This window comes from Danio rerio, chromosome 22 (genome assembly GCF_052040795.2).
Source record: "Danio rerio strain M-AB ecotype USA chromosome 22, GRCz13ab, whole genome shotgun sequence".
Lineage (NCBI taxonomy): Eukaryota > Metazoa > Chordata > Actinopteri > Cypriniformes > Danionidae > Danio > Danio rerio.
The window spans coordinates 5,625,751-5,643,455 of NC_141042.1; the positions used below are offsets into that span (position 1 = coordinate 5,625,751).

At 33.8% G+C, this 17,705-nt stretch overlaps 1 protein-coding gene across 6 annotated transcripts; it reads right to left on the reverse strand.

The window, feature by feature from the left end:
• Positions 1-6: 6 nt before the first annotated feature.
• On the reverse strand, positions 7-17,346 carry ncln (nicalin). 6 transcript variants are annotated; one of them, XR_015521085.1, is made up of 15 exons: positions 17,075-17,346; positions 13,339-13,529; positions 12,878-13,022; positions 12,320-12,414; positions 10,943-11,023; positions 9,875-9,978; positions 9,650-9,738; positions 8,966-9,105; positions 7,390-7,613; positions 7,181-7,268; positions 6,506-6,544; positions 5,654-5,814; positions 2,836-3,315; positions 1,897-2,243; positions 7-801 (listed from the first exon to the last, which is right to left on the reverse strand). XR_015521085.1 is itself a non-coding variant. In XM_087302410.1 (15 exons), the coding sequence occupies exons 1-15, from the start codon at positions 17,235-17,237 to the stop codon at positions 739-741; spliced, it is 1,671 nt and encodes a 556-aa protein (XP_087158536.1). In that variant the 5' UTR covers positions 17,238-17,346; the 3' UTR covers positions 7-738. The 6 variants fall into 6 exon arrangements, 4 of the variants coding, with proteins under 4 accessions (XP_087158536.1, XP_087158535.1, XP_087158534.1 ...); XR_015521084.1 differs by having other exon boundaries at positions 5,654-5,817; XM_087302410.1 differs by having other exon boundaries at positions 1,897-1,975; positions 3,262-3,315; positions 7,435-7,613.
• Between the last annotated feature and the right edge of the window lie 359 nt (positions 17,347-17,705).

Sequence of the window (17,705 nt, forward strand, 5' to 3'; positions counted from 1 at the left end):
CCATTGTTTTCATTCAACAAATGCCTTTATTTTTCTTTATATTTCTTCATCCTCGAGAATCAAGTTTATGTACCTCTTGATTTGTAATGTCAAATCAAATTCAGAGAATAAACATAAAACAAATCAGTGCATGTCGAAGTATAAATAACAGCAAATCTGTACCAAACTACCTCCCGATGAGAAGCAGAACTGGACTTCGGATGTCAAAACAAGACAAGAAAGAAATGACAGAATTACTAACTTAAGTAAATAACTCTGAGGAAAAACTGAAGGAATAAAAGAGAAACATGAAATGCCAAATGTTTCCGAACATAATTTTAGACATCATTTTAATACTCGCTCTGAAAAGAATCAGCATTTCGAAGATTGAAGAGCGTCAACCCAACCAGCAACCATTTTGGCCCACTTTACAGTAGCTGCCAGAGAAGAAAAACCACACGAGGAAGGGCTTTCAGGAAACTACAATCCTCAATTGATTCCACGAAACAATCGAAATGAACTCAACTGCATTCGAACAATTGCGGATTGTATTTTTTAAGAATACAGGACTTGAGGCAACGCTGAGACGAGGAAGACTTCGAAGGCTAGCGGAGATGTAGTGGATGAACACTTGGCATGAAAAATCAACGTTCATTCTCAAAAAGGCAATCAGTCGATCAATCGGACAAACTGTGAGTGATATAAAGAATGCAAACACACACTTGGCTCTGTTTCGTATTGCATGAAGTGACGAGTCGCTCAGTGCTGCTTGACCCGAGGAGCCGTGACTCTGCGCAGAAAACCATACAGGAGTCCAAAATTCTGCAGGAACACAAACATTACAATTAGCGATGGGGGAAAATATTTTCAAACCTTCAAAACTATCGAAGCAATCGCTTCCCAAAATGATTCACTAGCTATGTTTCCATCCACCAATTTTTATGCGCAATTTAGATTTGCTCATAAAAATGGTTGATGCAAAGGCCAAGAAGCGCACATAGGCATATAACAAGAGTATGATAAACTTTTTATTTGATTAGAAAAACTACAACGTGGAAACATCTTTACGAAAAAATATATGTATGTGCATTAAAAAAGTCATGTGATTTTGTTACAAGAGATCATGTGATGATAAAACTTTGTGAATGGACAAACCAGCAGGCTGATCTCACTGTAAAACATTTTAAATGTTGTTTTGGTCATTCCATTGGTTCTTAAAGCAGTGCTTCGCAGCCATCACAATAGCTGTTTATATTACAGTAAATTAACAATTAATTATATTAAGACATAGATAAATCGATACATAGACAGATCGTAAATACAATTTTACATTTACTAGGATCAGTATTTTTTATATATATATATATATATATATATATATATATATATATATATATATATATATATATATATATATATATATATATATATAACAAGAATAAAGAAACAAGAATAATCATAATATCTTATTCAATAGTCTAAATAAAACTAAAACATTAAATATCAATGCAATATTGATACAAATTAAAGGAGGAAATGGTATACTAAAGATAGCAATCACTAATACTTATGCAATGCTTTTATAAATTACATTAACTGCTAGTTTTTAACTATATTTATTTATAACTAACTTTATATTTACTATATTTACTAGGGTAAAATATTTAAATGCTGCTTTATATTCAATTAATATAATTATTATTGTACATTATATAATGTTTATTGGATAACTATACTCAATTCATCTTTATTTATATTTATAGCACTTTTACAATGTAGATTGTGTCAAAGCAGTTTGACATAGAAAAATTGAAACTGTGTCAGTCCAGTTTTCAGAGTTGACGATCAGTCATTATATGATTTATTATACGATTTAAGCAAATAATAATAATAAAACCAGCACTAAATTGATCTTACCTGAATGGCCAAATACAGCACTCCGAGATAAGATGCGATACAGACAGCCAACAGCAGGTCAAAGATTGCTGGTTTTACCCTGTTGTGTTTCAAATGCAACCAAATTACTTGTGTAGCAGTTACAACAAAAAATATTAATAAAGCTTAATCATTTCTAGAGCTGTAATTTCCTGTTTATTTACTCAACCCCATGTCATCCGAGATGTTCATTTCATCTTTCTGCAGTCAAAAATAAATTTCTGAAAAAAACATCCCTGGTTTTTCCCCTATAGAGTGGATTTCTATGGTGCTCAGTGGTTTGAACTGAACAAATTAGCTTTAATTCGGCTTCAAAATGAACTCTAAAGCTGCCTTTTCACTGCACACGACAAGCGACAGACCGGAAGTCATTCATTTCCAATGGAGAGCAGTCCGGGAGCTGCGTGGAGTTCCGATCATCTCCGTATGCGGAAAATTCGGATCCGAATTGAGCTGCGGATCCGTTAAAATATTTGAACTCCTGCGACAAGCCACCAACCGGATATGATGTATTCCAATTTTGTCCAAGCAGATCCATGCGCGCGAGATGAGAAATGGGAGTTTATTTGGTTTTTTTTTTTTAATCTAAAAGTCTATATTAAAAAAATTTAACTTTTCTGTTCATAAATGTAAGTAAGAAAGTAATAAATATATATATTTTAATGTCGTCTCCACATTCCCTCCAATATTTTAGCGGTCTATGAGTTTCTAGTATTCATTCATTCATTAAACCATGTAAACACACAGAAAATAAAGCCTCTTGCTTTTGCACTCCTTTATTTCGGACACCGTGTCAATCAGTTTCTCCCCCACGGTGCACGACAACACTGAAAATACTGTGCGGCTGCCACAAGGGGGCGTATTCCGACAGTCGTGTTCAAATGTCATGTGCAGTGGAAAGGCGGCTAAAGGCCTGTTTACAGCCATTTACATGCATTTTCTCTGATCAAATAACTATCCATTTGGTCAAAATGGTTGCATTTATACTCATACTTATAAATGCATCTCTACTAAGCGGATATAAAAACAATCCTTAAATCCTACGCTACCTGCTATTTAAACTAGGTTCAACGTGAAGTGTTAAATACAGAATATTTTATTCAAATATTATTATTTGCAAAATAAGCAAAAGAAACAGTATATTTTGTCTATTATTTTCCCTTTCTATTCACAGAGATGACTACAGATGTGTGTGACACGTCTCTGTTGTTTGATACTAAATTACCATTGTAATTCACATTTAATTGAAAGCAAGAATTGATCATCTTGGATTACAAGCGAGTGAGCAATTTATTAGAAAGAGAAGTAATCCTTAACATTTAAACTTCAAATGGCTTCAGATCTCACCTGTAAGCGTTCATGGTCTGCTTGAGCTGATCATAAAACACAAACTCAGGGTCTCTGCCAAAAAAAAATAAAAAATAAGGCACAGTTAATCCCCTGGAGATGGGTATAAAACCAGATTGAAGCAATGAGAATAAGTATGGACTTTGCTACCAAAATTATGACTGAAATAAAATAAAAAAAAACATTTCATGGTAACATTTGAGTGCTTAAACACTGCTGATTGGCCAATAGGGTATATGCGGAAACATGCTAATAGGACTTTTAATTTGCCAGTGACCTGGCTTAATCGTTTCCAGTGAATTGTATGCAAAAATCGGCACGTTTAAGGTCTGTTTTCTTTAAAAATCAGCGATCTCCACTGGCTGAGTGATATCCAATATAAAGTGGGTCTCAGATTGTACAAGATGCACTGCATTAAATTACATTCCCCCCCCACCATGTCTTTATAATATGAGCATTTATTTTACCCCAGTATATTCAATGGAGCTTCTGCGCTAGCCTGCAGATTCTGACGGGCGCGTGCGAGTAAACAGCTTTTGTCTCGTTTTACGCTTGAGCAACTAAATCGAATGCTGAATTCTATTTAACTGATTGTAATTGAATTAAATCACAACATTGATGCTGTAAAAGGAACCGTATAAAATGGAAAAAAATTCACAATAACAAGTCACCGGAAGTTTATCAGTTTGGGAAAACACAGTAGCTCGGCATATACCCCATTCAAATGAAAACAGACACTGGCCTGTGAACATTATGGTCGAACAGCAGTGTTTAAAGATGCAGTACATAAGATTGACACTAGTGGTTGAACTAGATATTGCAGTCCAAATTCAAGAGTTTGCAGAGTTACACAAACGAAAATGAAGACAGACCAACACGGAACAAGTGGTGCTCGCTGCAGAGCCATTTGAGGAGAGCTGAGCTCCAGAGAGGGGGAGCTTAAGCTTGAGCTCCACCTTTTTTGCACTTCTTCTACGAGTGATGTCACTGGGGGTAGGGTTAGGGGTGGGGTTGGTGTACGCATTAAAACAGCTTACAGGAGGAGGAGCGACAGCTCATGCTCCCCCTCGCTGGAGCTCAGCTCTCCTCAAATGGCTCTGCAGCGAGCACCCTCTCACACGGAATGCACTTTTTCAACTTTAGCATTGTTTTTTAGAATTTTCTTAGCATGTTTGTTAAATATCTGCAAACATATGTTATTTTATAGGGCTGCACAATATATTACAAAGTTATCTCGATAATAGTATATACAATATACAGTAGAAATGCACAATATATCGATTTAGTCACATCGCAGGATATGCAATGTTGAGTTGGGCTTATACTGGACCAGAAGCCATAGTTTTTTTTTTTGTTTTTTTTTTTAAGTGGAAGTCTGCCAACATCTGCCTGTGTTTTAAGGCCTGTGACTATATAAACTATACAGTAGAGATTAAAGCATTCATGTACAAGATATTGTACCATTTCATGCCTTTATTAAAGATTTTATTTTAACATTTTGTTTTAATATTTATACAATAAAGACGATGCAGTGTTCTTTACATTAGATTTTTTCCAATTTCCGTACCTGAATACGGTTTGACAAAACCATGAAGCAACATTACTTGTAATTAGTGTATCATTTTTATGAATGATTCGATCCCCTATTGCAATCAATCTGAATTAATGAACATTTCCAAATGGAGTTATTCAAGACATCTGATGAAACTGTATTCATATCAGTATTTTTTATGCAGAAAAACAAAATAGCGCAATGTCAGATATTTCCAATATCGTGCAGCCCTAATATAAGCATCGCAGACATGTGCAATAAATTATTTTATGTACTGGTTGTTTATTTAAATTAACCAATCACATGGGGGCTTGCCATCTTTAGCCCCGCCTGCACAGTAGTTGCTGTTCTGCTATTGGCTGGAGCGGCTCAAAGTTCCACTCAAAGCTAAAAATAAACAGTAATGGCGGGAGTTGAGATGAGACGAAAATGACAACAGCCAATCAGAATCAGAATATCTGTGGAGGTTTTCACTGACTTAATATTTGCACCTTGATGCTGTTTTTTAGTGTGAAAAATATCTTTAACCTGTTTATTTTAACATCATTAAATAAATTACTTAAAAACAGATCTAATAAAATATCTTTATATTGATGTATATATATTTTTTTGTAATGTCATATCATAAGAAATATTGTTATCGCAATACTCAACAACAAAATGACATATTTTTCCAGTAAATTCCATCTTTTCCAGCCTTAAGAGTTAAAAACTACATACAACACATTTAAAGACACGCTCAACAGCACTCAAATGTTAGCAGAACACGGACGTGATAAAAATTTTTGAAACCAAAGTCATTATTTTTGCCTACTCCAGCAGCGGCGAGTGCAGACTGACCTCTTGTCTGCTCGCACCAAGTGTCTCTTGACGTCCTTCAGGTATCGGCTGAGCTGATGCTCCAGCGTGTTGATGATGCTGCTGTCTTTATCCAGAAGCTGAGCGGCTCGAGGCTGAGCGGTCAACCAGTCCACCAGAGACGCCAGCTGATCCTCCTGCACCTGCTGACCACAAACACTAATCCGTGAGACACGTCGAAAAAAGTCTGACATATTAGCTTTAAAACGTGCTTTGTTAGGTGGTAATCCCTATTTGACTCATTGGTATATTTCATTTCTCACTAGTAGAGTTCAGAGAGTCAAAGTGAACAAAGTCATCTGCTATTATAACAAATGTTGAAGTACCTCAGGGTTGTGTCAGCTCCGCTGTTTACCTTGTAATGTAAATACCATTCATTTTAAGTAAAATACTAGGTACATAAAGGGATAGTTCACCCACTAATTGTTGCAGACTGAGGAAAACTGCTAAAGTGAATTAGCAAATTGTTTGTGTTTTAGACATTCTGTTAGTGTGCGTTAAAGTACTCCCAAAAATGAAAATGTACACATTATTTATCTCCCTCAAGTGGTTCAAAACCTTTGAGTTTCCTGTTGAACAGAAATACTAAGAAAGTCAATAGTTGTAGGTTTCTAAAATTTTTCAAAATATCTTCTTTCCAGTTTAACAGAAGAAGGAAACTCAAACTGGTAAATCCTAAAAGGATGACAGGATTTTCAGTCTTGGATGAACTATTCCTTAACCATGAGTTAAAATGTTGCTAATATAATGCAAGAATATCGTGCTGATGAAGAATAAAGTTTCAACTGCGGTACCAAATGTTATGAACATGGTATTTTTGTGCTTCATACTCACCATCTGTTCAGTGAAGATCTCCAGGTCTCCGGTGACGCCCTGGATGACACAATGATTATTTAATATAACTTTATATTGTTTTTTTAGTAATATAAGAACAATATTAAACAAAGCTGAAATTACAAAATAAAACGAAGAAAATTGTTATGAGATTTTTGTAATTGTGTAAATCTAAAGCGTTTAAAAAGAGTACATATATATATATATATATATATATATATATACATATATATATATATATATATATATATATATATATATATATATATATATATAAATCATTACTAACAACACTTTAAAACCACAATTATTTTTAAAAAAGACGAATCGCATCCAAAGTAAACATTTGTTTTGACATAATATATCTGCATTTATATATATATCTTGTGCATTTGTAATACACTATATAAAACAATTGTATTATAGATAATTAAATGTACTAAATACCCAAGTTACAAAAACTGTAAATAATAAAATAATAAAGCTTAGAAAAAAATTTAAAAAATTAAAGGAACTAGCAATTAAATGGATATTAAAATGAAAAATGTAACTGATATCCCAATTGTTTTTTCCATAGACTTTTGAGATTTAACCTTCGCAAACCTTTAAAAACAGCTGAAAAAATGTGACAAATCTTAACAAAAAGTTCCAATTAACATTAATTTATGACATTACCTTCTCTGTCAGGTTATATATGACTCTGGCCAGAGTTTCTGCAATAACTTTAGTGTTACGACTGAGTTTCCCCAGATCCACATGAGGCCTAAAGAAAAAAAAGAAAGAGAAATGACATCACACAAGCAACCAATCATCGAGGAAGGAAGGGGAGGGAGGGAGCGAATCATTGGGGCGACGGAGAGAGAGCACCAATCATCATCACCCACCCAGTGGTGGCCTCTCCTGCCCCCTCCAGAGAGGGCGACACTGACCGCATGTCCATGATGGAGTGGCGCGCGGGGCTGCGGTGGCTCTCCAGGTGGGACAGGGTGAAGGCGGGCAGGCGGCGGATCCCGAAGCGCTCGTGCTCCCATGCCAGAGTGTCATCCGCCAGGTTGATCTTCTTGTGGACCATCGCGAACTTCAGGTCGGGGTGCTGATGGGCCACAACCTGGTATAAGACACAATCTGATCGTTAACCCATTTAAATTGTGACTTTTAATTTGCGACAACACAAAAATATTATTACTATTATTTTTTTTTTAGCATTGAACCATGTTTACATTTTGCATGGGTAAAATAGTTTTTTGGGGGTGAAGCATCAGGTTTACAAAGTTTTAAAATCAGGGTTTCTGCAGGTTTCAACAAATCAAATTTAAGACCTTTTTAAGATCGTAATGAAATTTTACAAGAGTTTTTGTCTAATGATCCGATAAAAATTAAAATAATGTGTCAAACAAGCAAACTTTAGTTGTATATAAACTCATTTTTTTCTCACTTTGCTTTAACAAACCAAAACTAGTTAACCCATTTAATAAACCAATTTTGACTGTCTTTTTCATCTACCTGAACTCTCTAAAATGCTGTTACATTTGAAAAAGAAAGTTAAATTTATTATTACTTTTTATTTTGCATTGTTACATTTTTGATGCGGCATCAGGTTTACAAAATACAAGCTTGAAGCAGTTTAAAATTGCTTTTTAAAACCATAAATTTTATTGGAATAAATTTTTTTCTTTTAAGTATTTAAAGAAATAAATCATATCGGTTGATGCCAATATTTGAAAAAAGGCAGCTGAAATACTATAAATAATAGCATAGTTTTCCCATCATTATAAAATAGCAACAGAATTGCTCTTCAATTGTACAAGCGCAAATCTTAAATGGTATAAAAAAAATAAAAAAAAACACTATTTTTTTTTAGGTTAGAAAAAATAGCAGATTTTCTGGACTTCCTGCTTATTAAAAATGCAGGACGTGTAAACTTGGTAACGGTCACAATAGACAAAGTTGCAAAGTCCTGATTGTGCCGTTTCCCACCAGTATAAAACTCAATTACACTGTTATACCAAGTTTAAATCCAATTTACCTAACATGAAATCAAAATATGAATAAAAAAAATGGTAACACTTTACAATAATGTTCATTAGTTAATGCATTTACTAACATGAACTAATCATCAGCAACAAATGCATTATTAATATCCAAGTGCATGCTTGTTAAAATTAGTTAATGTACCATGAGTAAACATGATCTAACAATGAACAACTGTATTTTCGTTAACTAATGTTAACTAACATGAACAAATACAGTAGTAAATGTATTGTTCATTGTTTGTTCATGTTAGTGAATGCTTTAATAAACATTAACTAATGAACCTTATTGTAAAGTGTGACCAAAAAAAATGGCAAGAAAAAACAACTTAAATTTGTCATCTGATAGAGCGTTTGGACTCAATGTCAGATACTGGCGTTTGACATCATGAAGGGTATTTATGTGGCTGTTTTGAGTGGGCGATCTTACAGTTTCTAGCTCTTTGAGCAGGGTGTACTGAGGGCTTCCCTCTTTTGGTGGTTTGGACACATGGAGGTGAAGGTTATCGCTGTTTCCTAGAGTGTCCAGACACAAGACAAACGCCACATTGTCCTGGAGCAGACTGGCATCTAAAAGACAAAAGAACAGGTCAGTGTTAATAAACAGCTTTATCTTTGCACACTTTTAAAGTCTAATGTGCATATTTTAAAAATTAAATCCCAATCTTTATGAAAAGTATGAGCAACATTAGAAGTGTAAATATTGCAAAAGTGACAAATATGTATTTAAACATTTACAGCAGTCAACATTTGAAGAGGATCATTGTCAAAGTGGTCCTAAAACTATTAAACAACAGCCATTCTTGCCTTGTAATTTTTATTTTACTCCACTTCAATCGTTGACTACTATATTCTGCATTTTGTATGGTGTTTAAGGATATAAAACATAAAAACAACAATTAAATTGCACAGCACAGGGATTCTCTGCAAAGACAACAAATCTGAAAGTGAAAGTAAAAAGCACAAAAGCGTTAAACAGCGCCTGATTATTTAGGTTTATGGTTCCCCCTTGTGATCGTTAAAGGAATTGCAGCATTCACAGTTATCTGTTGTGATCATGGTTAGATTAAATAACTATAATTAGATGGTAACAAATAGCAACAAGCCTAATCACCTGTGTGATCCAGATTGTCCTCTAGCCAGCGTTTAGTGCCTTGATAGTTGAACTTCCCGCCTCCCGACAAGAAAAACAGCAGGTTATATCTACAAACACAAAAAGCATTGCACTATTTAACTATTTTTTATAAGTTTTTTTTTAAACCAATACATTTACAAAACATTAAATCACAGAGAGAGATCCATTTAAAAAAAAAGATGCTAAATAAAATGCAAGTGTTACCCAGCGTGAGTCCTCTTGTAGGAATACAGTCTGGAAAACAGTCGCGCAAGCTCCAGCAGTATAGCGACGCCACTGCCGTTTGAGTCCGCGCCATACGACAGCCACTGGAGAAAAACACACACACACTCAATGCAGGAACAACAGCCCCGTTTACACGTCATATTAACATTGTCCAACCGAAAATAAAGGGGTGGTCCAATGCTATTTCATGCATACAACGGTACTTACAATGTTAGAGTTGAACTCTAGTGTTCGGCAAGGATGAAGTTTAAAATTTTTTTCGGACAAAACACTATTTCGTTTCTATTACGGTGGTAATGAATTTCACGATTGTTGTATTTTTTCGATTCTGGCTCTATTTTAGATAACTAAGAGATGAAAATCTCCCGAAATGTGCAAGAGTGTACCTATCGCCCCACAACAGTGCTTGGCTGAAATTTAATGGCAAAAATGCACTTTTGGACGTGAAGGAAAGCTGATCTTGTTTAGTTATCGTTAATTTAACCCCATTTACACATATGTTTTAATTACTTAGGCTAACTCCTCCTTTCGTGAGTTATTTAGAACGGAACTTTTATATTTCCATGTTAACGCATCTGGCTTGATGCACTGCAACGCCATTGACTGCAGAGGAGAGTAGAGCTAATGGATTTACAACACGTCAATCAATCATTAATGTCTGCTGAACTATATGAAAGTAACTGGCTGTTTAACTGGGAGAAGAATAGAGTAAGTGACAGTTATTCAAACATCGTGTATCTATTGCGAATAACACGCATTGTAAAACTATGTAAAATGATTATTATTAGACATCAACAATAAAACACCAGTGTGCATTTTACAACGAAAGCCAAGTAACCGTTATATCATTGAAAGTACGCATCGGTTTATACAATACTACATTATATGCACTCAAGAATAATAGGAGACTAGTGAAAAGTGAGAAAGTTACATACCTTTAATGGGGCTAATAATACTGAACTTAGCCTTTTTTACATTTTTAATTTTCATTCCATCCAAACTAAAATACTTTTTGTCTTTAACTAACATACAGCATAAAATCCTTACCGGAGCGACTCCGAAAGAGTCATAATGAGCCACCAGGACGATGGTGGGCAGATCTTCTCCTCCTGACCCTGTGAGGCGGCCCTGAGAATGACATTCAGAGATTATACGCAGTGGAAATTATTTGTATCACTTTATTTTGATGGTCCAATTGATTTAACTGTATGCTTAATATCTGCTGATACTGCTCCTTCAACAGACATTTAACTGACTATATAAGAAATTCAGCAAGTACATGTCAACTTACACTAACCCCAACCCCAACCTAACAGTCTACTTATAATCTAATGAGAATTAGTTGCAATGTAACTTAAATTCAACAAACGGACCATCAAAGTAAAGTGTGACTAAATTATTTGATATTAGGGAGTTAAAATTACTAGTTAGGCATGAAAGTCCAACATTTAAAGGGACAGTTCAGTCAATAATTGAAAGTTTCTTTCTTCTGTTGAACAATTAGACTTTCATAGTATCTTTTTCTCTACTATGAATGTCAATGGCTAAATATAATAATTTGTGCTCGACAGAACTTTTTTACTCAAGGTTTAAAATCACTTTTTGAGGTTGAGGTTTTTAGGTAAACCATCTTTTTTAGAGCTGCTTTCTGCACAGGAGTTCTGGGGTCTGATTGTAAAAATTTGCATGTAAAACAAAAAATGTATTTATTAATGACTTTATCTCATATGATGAATTAAAGAGGTTCAATTAAGTCAATATTTAAAGTAAAGTATGTTTACTTCGAGTTTACTTCCAGCTGATTAATTGCAGATAATAAATCTCATTTCTGAACCCCATGTATCCGTATTGAAACTAATGTTTATAAAGTATTAATCAATTTAGTAAACACAATTTACATCTTCAATGCATGTTCAGAATCTACTAATCATGTTCTGTCATGTTTTTTAAAATATATCAGGCTTTATCACAATTTATTAAACAAAAATAAATGGTTGTCAATTGCATAAGGCGTTTCGGTAATGAAAGAAATCAATCAAAATAAAAAACCCTGATCATTTAAAAATTAATATTATTTCAGAATATGAAGTAACTACAAATTAATAATCCATTTTTTTTTTATGAATGTCAAAGTGAATTACTCTTTTTTTTTTTTTAACGGACACTATTTTTCAGATTGTTGCGGTAATGAGATTTTTTATGACTTATTTTGGAAATTATGTTTAAAAGATGGTAAATATTAACTATATATTTTTATTAATTGAACAAAAGCTCCAGACTTTTTTTAAAATCTAGAAAAAAAAGTTTAAATTTTTATTTTGATATTTTTTAAAAGCAGGATTTTGTGAGAAACACCCATATAGGGGGTGTTTTTGGATACAGTTAGAGGCTGTGTTTATGGGTAAACTAGTCAGTTAAACTCACCTCTAGACTAGTAATAGCCCAGTCACTGACAGCTTTACTCTGAGCTCCACTGGTCACCATCTGAAAACCATTAGCTGTAGCCGTATGAAGCAGCACTGTTTGAAAACATAATACACATTAGGAAATGCATACATTGCTTTATTTTTATTTAAATATGCATATTGAAAATGTTTTTTTTTCAACTATGGGGTGATTTTGAGTCTTAATTTGGTCACAACTTTCACTGTGTTTCAGCAAATGAACTGATATTTGGAGACAAATCTTATTCTGACACATATTTTGGTTTAAGTTTTTAAAAACTCAACAATACACACTGGGCAAATTGACTACTCTTTCATTATGTTGGGGGCTGTTTTTGCCCCATTGACTTCCCCTATAACACTTATTTTGATTGCAAAGCAATAACACCATATAATCATGCATTCTTTATTGTTGCTGGTTTTCCCTGTTGGGAAGAGGTACAATAACGGAAGTCAATGGGCAGCCAGGAACATAACAAAAGGGTAGTCAATTTAAACAATACACAAGGGTTAAGAGCAGTGCTACAGTATGACGTACCTTCAGCGGCGGATGAAGACCCCTGTGAGGATGAGGAGATCTGTGTCTGTGTGTAGATAGACAGCAGCTCCTCGTCCTCCAGAGCGAAGTACACCGGCACGATGGTCTCGGTGGCCAACAGCTCCGGCTCCAGCTCCATGAACTGCTGCAGTGACCAGAACAAACCCACAATCAGCCTCACAACAACACATGGTGTGCTAAACACACGCGATAAGATTCCAGTGACAAGCTAACTGTCTGTCTGCACCAAACGCAACATGACACAGCTTTAAATATGGAAATTACCCCAACTCTTTAGTCATTTTAATTGAGATCCTAATGGCCTAATCTGATTCGTTGATCTATGCTAAGCTAAAAGTACTCTGACTAGACCTGGATATTAGCTGTATGAAATAAAAAAACAAGTGGAATGTCCCTTTATATAATGTGAATGTAATGTTCATAAAAACACCCATTAGTACCTGCACTATGTCCTGGGGTAGGGTGGACATGTTGTGCGGCAGGATGATGACCACAGCTCCCGCTGACTGACGCAGAGCCTTCTGGTATTTCTCATAGGAGAAATCAGCGAGCCGCATCATCACACAGCGACGACTCAGCACTTCAGCCTCCACCGTACGAGCCTCCGTGTTCAAGATGGCATTTCGTGAACCTGCCAATGGATGTGGTTTATTAGTACACTTGCAGCACATTGTTTGTCATGAAAAACACTGTTTATATCATAATCATATTACATTTAGGGCTTGGTTTTTGTCTCTTAACCAAAATATAGTAAATAAAGTCCATAAAAACCTGTACAACCAGTTTTTATCTATGACATTGTTTGATAAACAGAGATGGAATATATTGCTTTTAGTACTGTTATTGTGGATAATATTTACATTATTTAAAAAAAATTGTTGCCTTGGCAGTAGGGCTGGGCCGAAAAACGATATTATATCGAATCGCGATAAAATTGATGTCAATAACAATGATAAGCTCTGGACAATTTGACTCTATTTTGATCTAAGAGCCAATCAAATAGCAGAAATGTGCAACAACAGGAATTTAAAAGTGTGTTGACATTATTTTCGGCCACCGAAAATGTATTGGCCGAAAACATGATTTATGTAATACGCCATTCAATGGGCCCTCTTATTTTTGCGGCTTCAGTCATTGTTGCTGTACTCTTTTATTAACAACTTTATATCGTCATTTTTCCCATATCACCCAGCTCTACTTGGCAGCTAACTAAAACATAATTAAGTTCGTTATTCATGCCCCTAAAGATCTGAAAGAACTAAGTCAACACTGGAGGTTTTTGAACACATTATATAGCAATAGCAAGACATCTCCTGAAGTGCCTCACTTTATAATTGTTAACTAAAACAAAGTAATATTTTTTTCTTGAAGATTAAATATTAAACTTCATTTAACTTAAGTTGCTTCACTAAAAGGACCTCTTTCTCACACATGATAAATGTGACTAATAAAACACACAAAATAAATTTAATGAAAATAAATTTCTCAATTATCATTACGAAAAATAAAACCACATAAAACTTATCAAATAAAGTGTACAATGTTTTGTTAATATTAACTTAAAAACTGTTAATTTAAAGTACGATGTCAACTTAAACCAAACCAATTAACCAAACTTAAATTAAACCAATAAAGAAAATAAATAAATAAATATGCAAAATAATTATGAAGACATAAAATATAATTATTAAACATAAATATAAATACTTATAAATAATCGAGTTACATTAAGGCATCGAAATTACAGAAAATACTCAAATTAAATTTGAAAAAATGATTTAACAAATTCCTGAAGCACTTGACAAAACTGAAAAACATAAAACAAAAATACAGCAAAACAAAAAGAAACATGACAAACTAAAACTACAAGCAACAAAAACAACTGTATTAAAATACTGTTGTATTTTTCATATCCTAAACAACCTTCGAACATGTACTATTGTAAAATTGTCCTAATACATGTATAAATATATTAATTAGTCTAACCCAACAACCTGTCAGTGAAGACATGTGAGAGGTCTGAAAACAGAAACCTTCATTACTTTAGTAACTTAGAGTAAATACTACACTGTTTTTTGAAACGGTACAACCAAAAATTGCATCACTGCATTTTGTATTTGTTTACTAATGTTTGTATTATCATGTAAAACTTTTTTTTGTGTTTGTGTGTTTTTAAAGGTCCATTAGATTTTCTTATTTAGGATATTTTTGTTAAACCTGCACCTAAAAAACTGGATAACACGGCTCCATGTTTACAGTGATGTTCACAATACAAATATAGCTGCTTTATAAAACCTAAAAAGTCGAATTGCAATTTTTCTGACTAATTTTGTTTGCGATCCCAAATTTTGAAATCAAACTTTAGCTCTGCATTCCTTAATAGTGTGCATATATATAAATAAATAAATAAATAAATAAATAAATAAATAAATATATATATATATATATATATATATATATATATATATATATATATATATATATATATATGCTATGGGTTGTGCGATTTGACAAAAATATCCAATTATTGTTTTTTTCTGACTGATATTGTTTGTGCTTTAATTTAGTGAAAATATTTGTAAAAACTCATTGCAATGTTACAGGATTTACTTTAAGTTTAATGAAAACAATGACATTAAATGTCAAAAAAAAAAAGACTAATCGTAAAAAGTAATCATGACAACACTATAAAGTTATTATGTTACTACAGCTGAACTTTACTATAGCATGGTTCAAAAACACGACACTATTTACTGTAAATCACTATAGTATTTTTTCATGTGGGTTGGTTGAAGGTTTGAACCCAATGTTGATTAACGAACCACTACACCCTAAACATAAAAACATAAGTGTAAATGACTGATCATAGAGTTATATGTTGAGTGGGTGTGGTGTAGCTTATTGTGATTTTGCTATTTCAATTTGTGATGTCAAGCTTCAGCTACTTATTCTCAATAGTATCTAGTCGACAATTTAAATTAAACAAATACAATATAATATATAATATTCATATTCACAAAATTAAAATCGCAAACAATATAATCACTCACTGTTTAAATGAAAATGGTAATTCTAATTGTCTAAAAATTACAGAGTTTTCAAAATCGTGATTACTCACGATTTAAATAAAAAAAGTAATACTAACCATTAAAAAATAAACCGTGAGTTTTCAAAATTGTGAAGACGGTTTAAATAAAAATGGTAATACTTACTGTCAAAAAATGACCGTGAGTTTTTAAAATCGCGATGACGGTTTAAATGAAAACAGAAATACTGTCAAAAAAGACAGAGTTTTCAAAATTGCGATGACGGTTTAAATAAAAATGGTGATACTAACTGTTAAAAAAGTACCGTGAGTTTTCAAAATCATGATGATCACTCACGATTTAAATAAAAAAAAGTAATACTAACTGTTAAAAAATGACCGTGAGTTTTCAAAATTGCGATGACGATTTAAATAAAAATGGTAATACTTACTGTCAAAAAATAACCATGAGTTTTCAAAATCGCGAAGACGGTATATATAATGGTAATACTAACTGTCAAAAAATTACCTTGAGTTTTCAAAATCGCGATGACCATTTAAATAAAAATGGTAATACTAAGTGTCAAAAAAATGACCGTGAGGTTTTAAAATCGGGATGACGGTTTAAATTGTAATGGTAATACTAACTGTCAAAAAATTAAAGTGATTTTTTTTAAATCACGATGACGGTTTAAATAAAATGTCAAAACTGTCAAAAACTTACAGTGAGTTTTCAAAATCGCGATGACGGTTTAAATAAAATGGTAATACTGTCAAAAAATTACCGTGAGTTTTCAAAATCGCGATGACGGTTAAAATTATAATAATACAACCGTAAAAAATGACCGAGGTTTAGCTTGAAATCAGTAATGGTGACAACACTAACGTTATAATGTTATAGTAATTGTTTTACCACAACTGATTAATGTAAGTACTTTAACGTTACTATAACATGGTTCAAAACACTAACGTTACACCAATTACTGTAAGTTAAATCACTATAGCATTTTTTCATGTTGATAGGTTGAAGGTTTAAACCCCATGTTGATTCACAGCACCCCAAAACACCCTAAATAAAAAGCCAGAATTGTAAATGACCGATCATACGGTGGTGTAAAGTGTGTGTGGTTTGGTTTAGTGTGGTGTTTTACCGTAGGTTTGCCCCTGCAGGTCGTACTGCTGCATGCGGTACACACTGAACTCATGCGCCGCTTCCGCGCGCAGCGGACACACGAGCACCAGAAACAGCACCAGGCTGAGCGGGAACGACACCTTCAGCATGTTCTCCAACACCTCACCAGCCTCCTCGAACATGCTGGAGCCGCTGCGGGAGATTCCGACCGACAGAAACAGAGAAAACACCGAATGAATGACCGACGAGTCGAGCTCGAGCTGTCAGGCGTCGCAGGGGAGGATTTCAGACAGGCGAACTCCGCGGACACCTGCAGCTCTGTCCGTAGTTTTAATAATGCTGCTGTTTCTTTGATGAATGGTTCACCTTTTTTTGTGACGGATTGGGTTTGTATAGTGGATTAAGCGTTTTTTGTTTAGTTAAATATTTTTTTATTGGTAAGATCTTGTCCATTTGGCTGTTGTTGGCGGTGGTTAGGGTCCATCAGGGAATATCAAGGACTACCTCATCTGACCTTTTTTTCTTTAGTCAGGTCTTGTAGTATGGAGGACGAAACCTGCAAAAACAACAAATAAATAAATATGCAGATAAATTAATTAATTAATACTCATATTCCTGCATAAATAAAACAATAAATAAATATACAAATC